General features: G+C 40.4%; 1 protein-coding gene across 4 annotated transcripts in view; it reads left to right on the top strand.

Moving 5' to 3' along the window:
• dcc (DCC netrin 1 receptor) overlaps positions 1 to 12923 on the top strand; it is a 241742-nt gene that overhangs the window by 184428 nt on the left and 44391 nt on the right. For all 4 annotated transcript variants that reach the window (XM_046839225.1, XM_046839228.1, XM_046839227.1 and 1 more), the window contains exons 13-16: positions 5033 to 5174; positions 6730 to 6840; positions 7501 to 7695; positions 11966 to 12061. In XM_046839225.1, coding sequence (XP_046695181.1) covers positions 5033 to 5174; positions 6730 to 6840; positions 7501 to 7695; positions 11966 to 12061 — 544 coding nt within the window. The remainder of the gene's footprint in view (positions 1 to 5032; positions 5175 to 6729; positions 6841 to 7500; positions 7696 to 11965; positions 12062 to 12923) is intronic.

The following is a 12923-nucleotide window of genomic DNA, read 5'->3' as shown; positions in this document are numbered from 1 at the left end:
AAATAAAATTGAAGTAAATAATTATAGATGAAGTAAAACCAAATATTCCGAGCTGACTGTGACTGAATGCACCACAGTCTCATAGAAGGGAGATATTTGTATTCAAATTCAACAAAAACCGCTTCTCAAAATTTTTGGAATTTATTCAAACTCTTTTTGGATCCCTGGTGGTCTAGTGGTTAGGATGCGGCGCTCTCACCGCTGCGGCCCGGGTTCAATCCCCGGTCAGGGAACCAACCCCAGCCACTCTTAGTGCCGGTCCCAAGCCCGGATAAATGTGGAGGGTTGCGTTAGGAAGGGCATCCAGCGTAAAAACATGTGCCAAATCAAACATGCGGATGATCTGCTGTGGGGACCCCTAACGGGAGAAGCGAAAGAAAGTTTTTTATTCAAACTCTTTTTGGACTGAAAATGAGGCCAGGGGCAATAAAAAGTCACTAACAGGCAGCAGATGTGGGTGGAGGAGTTTAATTACTAAAATTATTATTAATGACAATCTTCAACATAATGTAATTGGTAACGCTCGTTATTAATTCAAATATGGTGGAGCAAAAAGGACGTATAGTGAATCATCAGTGCAGTTGAGTAAAGAGAAAAAGTTTTTAACTACGTAGAAAGTAGCCCCAAAAAAATCACTTACAGTAACGAAAAGTAAACTACAGTAACGAAGCACATTAACTCAAATACTTTCAACCTCTGGGGTCAGTAAAAGTATTGCAAAAAATGTAAAAGGCAATAAAAATAATGCAAAAAGAGAAACTGCAATTTGTACCTGATACAGTGTAAGTTTTAACAGGCATCGACTTGTTTTGTGGCTGTTTCACAATATTAACATGGCGAGTATAGAAATATTGTAAACTACAATAAGTCAGTGATGCACATTGGAGGACAATAATGGAGTAAATGTAATCAGTACTTAAGTAGCTTTTTTGTGTATCTGTACTTCACTGAAGTATTTCCATTCAGGGAGACTTGAAATTCACTACATTTCAAATTCGAAAGTCTTTTTACTCAACTACATTTTGCAAAATCAGTCGTTCCTTTTTATTTATGAGAATAAAAACCTCGCAACAATCAACCAATCAGGGTCGAGCTCTTGCTCTGTTTTGAGCTCGTTTTGATTGGCGATTGGTGTTTCTACATATCACCAACATACATTTAGCACAGTTCAACACCAAGTAGAACATTTTATAGAGGAATAAATGATGAAGAAACTCCTCAACACGTGTGGCCTCAGTTTTTTCGGGCTTGTGATAATATTTACTTAATAGTACTTTGGATACTTAAGTACATTCAAAGACAAATATTTTTGTACTTTTACTCAACTGAAAGTTTAAAGGGACTCTTTTACTTTTGCTGGAGTCAGATTTCATTGAATGGATCTCTGCTTTAACTCCACCACATGGTTTGTGTACTTTGTCCACCACTGGTGATGCATAATAAGGGATATAAAGGTATTGGGAAGCTGGAAAAACTTTAGAGTGGAAACGCAAACTTCTCTTTGCATCCTCGTATGTACAGTAGTTTTCGCATCCAATCTGTATGCAAAGATTTACGTAAAAAAAAGACCTTTTCTCTCATCTAGTGGAACATGTTACGCAATGCCTCTGTAACCGAATTGATTTCAGGACAGACACGGAGCTGCGAAAATGAGCCCGGGGTTCAGACCCAAGTCCCTCTTGAGTCCTTTTGCTCACCGAATCATTCCTTTGATCCTTTCAGCTGTTGAATTAAGCCTTAGACGTTTCATATTGCACTGTAACGCTAGATTTTATGCATCGCCGTCGTGGGGGGATGAGGACGGAACGCGGGTTTTTTTTGCACCACCGGATGATGAATGAACTCGGAGAGTGTTTTGACAGCAGTCATCACTGGTTAGCTCTCACGGACACTATCGCAGGCAGGAGACTACAGAGCGGGCGACGGAATTGAACGGTAAAACGCGAGGACAAAAAAATTTAGGGGAAGCACTATGGACATTGAGCCGGAAAGAACTTGTTAAAGATACGTCCAAATTCCAAAAGTAATTCCTCGGTCTTCTGTCTCTCTTTCCCTCTCTCTCTCTCTCTCTCTCTCTCTCTCTCTCTCTCTCTTTCTCTCGCTTGCTGAATGCACATGCCAATGGAAAACGGAGGCCACAGTTTTCCAAGCTGATTTGCTCTGTTCAACACGGGATAATTAGCCAGACCGAGCCAAAATGACACTCACCGTTTCGACTTTAATGACTCCCAGTATCTCCAGCGTGCACACACACTTACACACCAACGTGTGACCTGCTGTAATCAATTAAGAAACCCATCCCAAACCCGGAGAACAGGTGCCAGCAAATGTTAATGAATTCATCCTCATCAACAGGCCCTTGCGCCATGCTAACGGAATAAGCAACACCTACTTTAGTTAATGAATGAGCTAGCTACTGCGGTTGACATCTTATTGAGAAACATATTGCGGGCCATTATAGGATCTTTTCTGTGTTTTTTTTCTTTCGTTTTTTATTTTAGTCAGGATAGGACCGGGTAAACCGAGGGGCGCTAGTGAAGCCGCGGCGAAAAAATCAATCAATAAAACTAAACGTGAAATGTCAAGAAGGTGCGGTTTAAACAGGGTGTACTTTACGTGTTTGGGAACAGCATGGCATGAATTTTAATTGCTTTATTTGCATGTTAACAGGCTTGCTCAGGGGGCGGCTCCCCCTCCTCTGCAGATGGCAAGGCCACCGCTGCCACCACCACAACCCCCCCGTTACACCAGGCAGCTGGCATTAACAGCAACCGTTACTGAGCCAATGTGACATTTGCTAAACATATGATAGCGTTCCTGTGTGGAGGAAAACTCATACTATGCTTTAGGGTGCTTGCAAAGGTCAATTAATAAGCATTAGGCAGTTCCCAGTAGCAGGTCAGTCCCAGGGCAATGATCCACTAAAGCTATTCATATTGATCTTGAAACATGGGACTCGATATATTTACCACATGCTCAGCTCTTTGATTCATGATTTACTACTACGTTTCTGTCTTACGTATCATTTGCAATAAAGAATTTAACAGTTTTAATGAAGGGGTGTGGCTAATATAAAAGCGTAGAAATTGAGTATGTGGCTTTTGTTCATTTCAGTCAAGATGGAGAAGGTGTGGCCAATCTGCCTCCCAGTTTAAGTAAAGGGGTGTGGCTAATCTGTCATCTAGTTTCAGTAAAGGGGGTGTGGCCAATCTGTCTCCCAGATTCAGTAAAGGGGGTGTGGCTGATATGTCTCAAAGTTTCAGTAATGGGGTGTGACTAATATGTCTAAGTTCCTTTTCAAGGGGGTGTGGCTAATAAGTCTCAGTTTCAATAAAATGGGTGTGGCTAATATGTCTCAGTTTCAATAAAGGGGGTGTGGCTAATATGGAGATATAACCACTGAGTAATTGATCGATAATAAAGGTGGTGTGGCTTTTGTTCATTTCAGTCTAACCTAAGGAGGTGTGGCTAATATGTCTCCCAGTTTCTGTTAAGGGGGTGTGGCTAATATGAAGATGTAGCTATTGTGTATGTGATCCATATTAAAGATGGTGTAGCTTTTATGTGGCTAATATATTTCACAATTTCAGTGAAGAGGGTGTGGCTAATATGTCTCACAATAACAGGAAAGGGGGTGCGGCTAATATGGAGGTGTGGCCACTCTGTACATTATCTATAGTAAAGGCAGTGCAGGTTTGTGTTCGTTATTCATAGTAAAGAAGGTGTGGTTTGTGTTCCTGTCACCTCCAAGGAGGTGTGGCTTTTGTTGCCATCAGGCACAGTGAAGAAGATGTGGCCTATTTCTCTGTCAGTCCCTAGAAAGATGAGGCATCCTTTCTTCAATAAACTCGATGCATATTTCCAGTGCAGAACATTAGTCTTCTGTTTCTCAGCCAAACCGACAGACACATGGCCTCTATGCCTGTCTTTGTCTCCCACAATCTGTATGTCCCTCGGTCCTCTAAAAGGACATTTCGATATACAGGTTGCATCCTGGAGGACACTTAATCACATCACAGACAGTATGTGTTGCCTGGACAAACCTGACTTTGCTTATAAAGGTGATGGAGAACAGTGCAAAGGAACAAGGAAAAAAAAGAATGAGAGAGCGAGAGATAGAGCAGGAGGGCGTGGGCTGTGTTTACATGCTGATCCTTCCCATAAATGAAGTGCTAGTTCTGCATGGCTGCTGCTGGTGTGCTCATGCTAAAGACCCTGTCAAAGCAATTAATTTAACCCTCTGCTTTGCTGAGCAATTAAACGCTCTGCGCAGTGTAATTACAGCAACACACACACACACACACACACACACACACACACACACACACACACACCCACACAGAATGCAGAGTGCAAACATCAAATCTGTGCTACGATCACTCAGAACTACGCAAGCCCTGTACAGCCAGAGGAGGAAAACGTCAGTGAGCTGCTCCGTGCCACAGCTCACATTTTTCTTCAGAGGCTTCCTTAATGCTCGATATGCCACACACACACACACACACACACACACACACACACACACACACACACACAACAGGTTTAGAAATAAGTTTATTAGAGGCACTGTGCAGGTGGGATGTTTTGGAGTCAAGGTGAGGGAGGCGAGATTGAGATGGTTTGGACATGTGCAGAGGAGGGACATGGGGTATATCAGTAGGAGAATGCTGAGGATGGAGCCACCAGGGAGGAGAAAAAGAGGAAGACCAAGGAGAAGGTTTATGGATGTGGTGAGGGGAAGACATGCAGGTAGTTGGTTTGAAAGAGGCAGATGTAGAGGACAGAGGTGTAGGGAGACGGATGACCCTATGTGGCTACCCCTAATGGAAGAAGCCGAGAGAAGAAGTTTTAATAAAATAACTATCAATTCTTTAGCTTTATGTTTGGCTTGGAATCTTCCTCTTATTTTTCCTAAGTTATATAACCATGTAATATAATCACTTGACCAAGGAAAGGGTTGTAAAGCAGAATCATAATATCAGCACTTTACAAGCCATTTTGTGTGATTTATCTCCATCCTCATCACTTTCAGAGTATTAAAGTGAGCTGGCAGCCTCCTCCAGCCAACGCGCAGAACGGCTTCGTCACCGGCTACAAGATCCGCTACCGTAAAACAGGAAGGCGAGGAGAGCAGGAGGCCATCGAACCCAACAACCTGTGGTATCTGTTCACAGGTGAGCCGTTTGTCTTTCTTTCTTTCTTTCTTTCTTTCTTTCTTTCTTTCTTTCTTTCTTTCTTTCTTTCTTTCTTTCTTTCTTTCTTTCTTTCTTTTCTTTTTATTTCCAACTATCTTTGTACTCGAGTCAGACTTTGTGACAGAAGTGCTGAGGTGTGCAAGTATTTTTCAGTTTAGTGGGCAGTTAAACTGCATTGACCACATTACAGCTCCATATCACTTCACCAAGTTCACTAAAATAACAGAAAAGTTAGTGTACTGACCACATCAGCACACAGCTCCAACAACAAACAGGACAACAGATAACTTCTGTTATTTCAATTCGTAATTTATTACTGCAGAATAGAATAGAAATAAATACATTACATTGCATTGCATTTATTATTAAATCCAAAAAATTTATTAATTGAATTATTTATTCATGTGTAACTGTTTCTAGGCTCTTCTGAGTCATATTTTACTGAATATATATATATATATATATATATATATATATATATATGAAGCCCCAATATCGTCAAGCTGCCATTCTTGGGCCCTTAAGCAAGGCTCTTAACCCTTTGTGTGTATATATATATATATTCGGTACGGTTCGGTACGTACCTCGGTTTGTATTAACATTTGTGAACATCAACATTTGAACACTTTACATTTTACACAGTTTACTAAACAACGTTTTGGACCAATGTGCAACCTAAAACAAGATAACACAAAACTAACTAGAACAAACAGACGTGTAAAATGCACGTCAGCGAATGTGTCCACAGCAATTATCGACCAGTGCAAAAATAATTACAGTCTAGTTTGTATTGTTTGGTGTAGTGTCGTTATTCATAATCTATTATTGGTGTTATTTAAATTTTTAATCATTGGAGACACTTATTGACAAAAAAATTGACAATCGATTAAAGAAAGAAACAGAAATCTGAAAATATGTGACGGTATAATTAATATAATGAACCAGACCGTAGAATCTAGCCAGAACATAGATTTGGTGCAGCTCACGTGCTTTACACTGGAAGATTATCATTTATGTTTTCTCAGCTAAAATTTTACCACCATACAGATACAAAAAGGACGTGTTGTCTTAGCCGTAGCCTCCAGGGTGCTTCGAAAAGCCCATCGTTCGCTGACACACACAAGCTCGTTCTGATGTGCCCGTGTTTGTTTGAATAGGGCTTCTGAATTTGGAATGAATATAATATTCATAACCATTATTCCCATGATGATATCTTGCCACGTTTCCATTTCCTAAGGGATTCATTTCACGCTGTCGCTCGTGCATGCTATGCTAATTCCTGACACTCTGGGGCATTCAGACACAACTATGCTCCGCTGGAATAATTGCTGTTTTATATCTCAGTCGATGATGGAAATGCACGGTGATCCGTCTAGATGAGACTGCGAGACCTTGTTTACCTTGCCGCCTTGAATGATGGTGTTTACTAATTACAATCCTGCATGCTAATCTCCTGATTCTTTATCTCGCTTGTGCATTCTACACTTTTCATTTTTTGTTTTGTTTTTGTTTTCCCTCACTTTTTTTCTTACAGGACTCGAAAAAGGCAGTCAGTACAGTTTCCAAGTGGCGGCCATGACGGTCAACGGCACAGGCCCTAGCAGCGAATGGTACACCGCTGAAACACCGGAAAACGACCTTGACGGTGAGCAAGATAAAACACAAGCGCGATTTACGCATGCTACTCTAGCCCCCCTGAGGTCAAGCTAAAACATAATCTTCATAAAAACGTCTATTTAAACACCCCCCACCCTCTCCTGCTATTTACACTTTCTTCAGCATGTCAGGTGATTAAATATTTATACTGCCTTGATCGCTCTATTGTGTTTGCTTTGCTCATTACATTTGGCAAAGTGCACATTTTGGCGAACAAATTAACTAGCCTGTAGTGGTAACGCTAGCAGGCTGTCCTTATCCCCCCTCCTCCCCTCTCCATCTCAACGCGAGACGAGCTTCCTTACTGATCACACAGCAGCTGTTTTGGGCTGCATCCAGATCTGCTTCATCTTTCAAGGCTCTTTTGGACGCCTTCGCTGCCAATCTGTTCTAGTAACAAGTGTGTGTGTTAGTACGAGCGTCTGATGCCAGGGTTGTTCCCGGGGCCACTCAGGAACGATTGCACGTGATAGTTCTATGAGTAACAGGCTCTAAATAGCCAGTGAGTCTTTTGGCAGGCATTTTGGCTGACAGCCTATTGATTTTTTTATTACCTGGATAGGGTAAATAGTCTATTTGCGTGCTGCTTTTTTTGCCTTTTAAAAATCCTTACGTCTGCATTGGAATTTCTTTTCCATTTGTCTTGCAGAGACCCAGGTTCCAAACCAGCCAAGCTCTCTGCATGTCCGTCCCCTTCCCAACAGCATAATCATGAGCTGGACGCCTCCACTGAACCCCAACATTTTGGTGAGGGGTTACATCATCGGCTATGGCGTGGGGAGTCCCTATGCTGACACAGTGCGTGTGGACAGCAAGCAGCGCTACTATTCCATTGAAAACCTAGGTAAGATTTTAAGAAGACACAATTGTACAGCAGTAGATGTGTATTAGACTGAACTGGACTTGTGGCCTGTAGTGGATGTCAGGCAGACAATTGTATTAGCCTGGAATGCTATACTGGGCTAAATGGCACATTGGGATATGAAGGCTGTATTGGACTCGGCTGGGGGTCCTGTAGTAAACCTGGAACTGGATATCAGGAGTTCTGAATTATACCCAGGGGTGTACAGTAACGACGTAAATATGGTCTGTAATTTATTAGCCTTTACATGTATCTGTATTTTACTGAACTATTTCCAAATTTCCATTTCATAGTTTTTTTAAGTGCATTTTGCGAAATCAGTCATTCCGGATAAAAACTTAGCCAGCCACCAATCGGAGTTGAGCATTCGTGGACATAGAGTTCAGCATTAGATCAACAGCAAGGAGAACATTTTGAGAGGAATGAATGATGGCAGAAACTCCTGACTCGAACTCACCATAATGTGTGATCCCTATCCCAATGCAGCCTGTAGACGGGACTGTATTGAACATTGGAACATTTTTAGACTGACATGGACCAGAGAATTGTAGTAGATTTGAAAACTATATTGAACTGTATTTAGGATTGTATTGAAAGAAATTGAATGGCTGCTCAAGCTTCATTTACACAGCCCATACACTCCATACAAGAAGCTAATGGGATACGTCCCTGCCGCCTTTATCTCTCCAGTCCAGACCGGGTGTATTTGTTCGGGTGTGTGTATATAAGTGTATTGGTGTGTGCGAGATGACTATTGCAGGCTGACATTGGGAAATATGTTTGTCTCCACTAACTAATAGGCATGTTCAGTGGTTACTGTGAATGCGATTGTGGAAAATGAGCTGCGTCTCCGTCGGGAATATGCTCACGAAGGCTGAATCGGAAGGCGGACCCGATTCTACTGCTCGAATAATTCATGCTCTTTGCTTGCACTCTCAGGGGAGATCATTTATATAATTAAAGTCAGGAGACTATTATGTAGTGTATGTTGTGCGACAAAACCGTTGCAAATCCACCAAACTGTTATACAGCGTAGTGGTGTGTGTAAGTGCGCCCCCACGTTTGAATGCTAAGATGATCCATTAAAATGATAAACGAGTGCAGATTTTCTAAGTTAACATGCGCAGCATTACTCCCTGATCTTTTACCCACATTGGAAATGAATACAGTTTTTGTGGATTTTTTTTCCATTATCATGTCCTTTTTTTTAAATTTCAGATAGTGACCAATATGGTGTGACCCAGTATCAGAAAGAGGTTGAGTAAACCTGACTGGGAATGAAGGAAATTCGCAGCATATGTATTTGTTGGATTACTTATTATATTGCTGGTAATGATTTCCAGAGTGATCCCACATCGGGTTACTTTTCATTCATTAGAATACTCCGATTTTATATTTATTACCTCGACTGACATTACAACATGGCATCTGAATAAATGTAGCAGCAAAACAAGTGGGGTGTAAATTCAATTTGAAAAAGCCTGCTGCTATTAGCATTTGAAAAGAGACAACAACAAATTGGAGGCTTTTAATATTCAGACAGAGCTTCACTCAGCAGAGCGATAATGAACCGTTAATGAATTTCGCCTAGCTTTCTAGTGCACGCTTAAACAAAGACACTTTCGGTGTTAAGGCATGCTAATGTTTTATTGATGCCGTTTTTAATACGACGCCGTGTTTGTCATTTCGAAATAAATATGTTTCGAGAGGAACATGTGTCTCTCTAAAGGTGCTCGGTTAACAGTCTGGTGGTGTGAATATGAAGCTGTAGGTGAATGATGATCCGAATTTAAGATGCTGCAATTTTCATCAGGGGAAGAGGATGGATAGGATTAGAAATTACTTTATTAGAGGGACCGTGCAGGTAGGACCTTTTGGAGTCAAGGTGAGGAGGGGGGGCGCAATTGAGATGCTTCGGTCATGTGCAGAGGAGGGATGTGGGGTATATGGTAGAAGAATGCTGAGGATGGAGCCACTGGGCAGAAGTAAAAGTGGAAGGCCAAGCAGAAGGTTTATGGATGTGGTGAGGGAAGACATGCAGGTAGTTGATCTGGAAGGGCCAGATGTTGATAGGAAGTAGAAGATATGACTGATGATGATGTTGATGATTTCCTATATAATGTTTTCCTATCAGACTAGAAGGTGTTTTAGACTGGAGGGCTGTATTAGATCAGACTAGCATGTATTTTAGACTGGAGAGCTGTATTGGATCGGACTAGAAGGTGTTTTAGACTGGAGGGCTGTATTGGATCAGACTAGAAGGTGTTTTAGACTAGAGGGCTGTATTGGATCAGACTAGAAGGTGTTTTAAATTGGAGGGCTGTATTAAATCAGACTAGCATGTATTTTAGACTGGAGGGCTGTATTGGATCGGACTAGAAGGTGTTTCAGACTGGAGGGCCGTATTGGATCAGACTAGAAGGTGTTTTAGACTGGAGGGCTGTATTAGATCAGACTGGCATGTATTTTACACTGGAGGGCTGTATTGGATCGGACTAGAAGGTGTTTTAGACTGGAGGGCTGTATTAGATCAGACTGGCATGTATTTTACACTGGAGGGCTGTATTGGATCAGACTAGCATGTGTTTTAGAATAAATGGCCTTATTGGATCAGACTTGAGGTGGTTTAGACTATAATACTATATTTGATTGAACTAGAAAGTGGTTTAGACCAAAGGATTGGATTCGATTGGGTTGGACTAGACGTGGTTTAGACTAAATAGTTCTATTGGACTAGAGGGATTTTAAGACTAGAGAAAGAAAACTGTTATAAATAGTAATAATAAAATAGTTAATGAGGCAGATTTATAACAGTTTTAATGGGTCTCTCTCTCTCTCTCTCTCTCTCTCTCTCTCTCTCTCTCTCTCTCTCTCTCTCTCTTTATTTCTTTCACTCCACTTTATAGCTCCTGACCCAGGGTGATTTGATCCCTTTTTAATACCATTAGTGCAGAAAAAAACTCATAAATCCGTGTCCTTATCAATATTTTACACACAATCTTCAGGTTGCCATGGCAGCAATATTGAGCTGATCAATCCAAAGAGGAAAGTATTTTTTTAAGAAAACAGAAAAAGGGCAAAGGGCAGTTTACTTGTTTAGAGAATAACTGAGTGAAAAAATAAGCTAGAATTGTGAATCTTTCAGGAGGCCTACTGGATCTCTATGCATTTGGAAATGTACTGTTCCATTAATAATAATAATAATAATAATAATAATAATAATAATAATAACAATAATAATAATAATAATATATATAAAATAATAATAATAATAAAATAATAATAATAAAATATTAATAATTATTATTATTATTATATACAATTTGTCTGGCAAAAATCAAAGTTGAAAAATAACTAAAAACACTTAACTTATTAACTGTACCTTACACATATTAACACAATTCTATAATAATTTATGCAAGTATAATTATTAAACATTTAATATAAATTTTAAATTAAAATATTATAATAGTCTTTTGGCATAAAGTTTATTTCTATTCATACTACATGACAGTCTGTGAGGTATTTATAGATTGTGACATATTGATTTGATTTGATCGATCGCACACTAAAACACGACTTAAACACGACTGAATGAGAGTAACATTTACTTTTTTAATGCTTTATTTAGTATAAAATCATGGGTTTTTATATGACAAATGGAATTTGTTGTGTAGAGTTTTGTAGTGACATTTTACATTAGAAATTCTGTCCAGATATTTATATTCTGTGAACATTTTTTTCCAGCACGTCATCACATCACCAATCAGACCAAGATTTGGATTCGTCACAAACATAATTATATACAAAATACAACTTGCAACATGTGAAATGTAAAAAAGAATGTAGAGCAGAGTGAATACGCTTAAAAATATATATAGCCGTCACAACAGCATAATACATTCAGTCCTCTGTAAAGCCTTGTTAATCACAGGATTCAAGGGTTGCACCTGATCCTCACACTGAGGCTGAACATTCTCCAAACTGCCAAAAAGCAACTGGCAGCTCTCAACTTCATCCCACTAAACTCCCCTCTGCTCCGACTTTTTGTTTTCTCCTCCGGGTCTCGCCACTTTCTTCCTCAGATGATTAATTTGGGCTCGATGGTTATTATCCCACCAGAAAATTCTCCTCGTGAACAAAAGGGTGTTGACGTGAGGGCTTTTCAAGGCCACTGTGTGTAGCATCAGCGATTAAACCCACTAATGTCTCTCTCTTTCTCTCTCTTTCTCCCTCGGTTCTCTCATTTTAGAGCCCAGCTCCCATTACGTGATCTCGCTAAAGGCCTTCAATAATGCAGGAGAAGGTGTCCCTCTGTACGAGAGCGCTGTCACCAGATCCATGTCAGGTATGTCGCACAATCACAACACACACAGACACACACACAGACAGATAGTTTGATATAGAGATTCATATATAGAGGCTGTATAGATGGATGGATGGATGGATCGATGGACACATTGAAGCATGGATAGACAGATAAGTGCATGATTAGACTTACAAGTGGATGAACTGATGGATTATAGGTTGGATGGATGGACAGAAACATGGATTTAAATGAGCAGATATAAAATCACCTGTTGAATTAAAATTTATAAAAGAACAATTTGGGTGCATTTGTTTTAATTGGGATGTTCTCCAAAGAGTTCATGGAACAGCTCAGTAATGAATGTGAAGCTTCACTGAGGATCTTGTAGGCTGTTTTTGTTAATGTGTTACATGTATCGATCGGCGAGAGTGTTCCCTCAATAAATGCATTTTTAATTCTCTGGTCAGTTCTGCTGTCTTGAGGGCTGTGAGAGGTTTGCGGATGCTTTGTGGAACAAAAGAATGGGCTTTTGGATGGATGGATGGATGGATGGATGGATGGATGGATGGATGGATGGATGGATGGATGGACAACCAGCTAAATTATCAAGAATGTCTAAAAAAAAGAAATGCGGTGACAGATGAATTGAAGAGTCTACACTGATAATTGATGTGGCTGGATGGTAAAGGTTTTTTTTTTTACTTGTCACATGTACTTTACAGCACAGTAAAATTCTTTCTTTGCTTATCCCAGTGATGTTCAGAAGTTGGGGTCAGCACGCAGGGTCAGCCTTGAGACAGCACCCCTGGAGTGCAGAGGGTTAAGGGGCCTTGTTCAGGGGCCCAAGAGTGGCAGCTTGGCGATACTGTGGGTTGAACCACCGACCTTCTGATAGATAGAT

This window comes from Silurus meridionalis, chromosome 25 (genome assembly GCF_014805685.1).
Source record: "Silurus meridionalis isolate SWU-2019-XX chromosome 25, ASM1480568v1, whole genome shotgun sequence".
NCBI lineage: Eukaryota > Metazoa > Chordata > Actinopteri > Siluriformes > Siluridae > Silurus > Silurus meridionalis.
The sequence above is the reverse complement of the archived record's forward strand: the minus strand, read 5'-3'. Positions and strand labels throughout refer to the sequence as shown.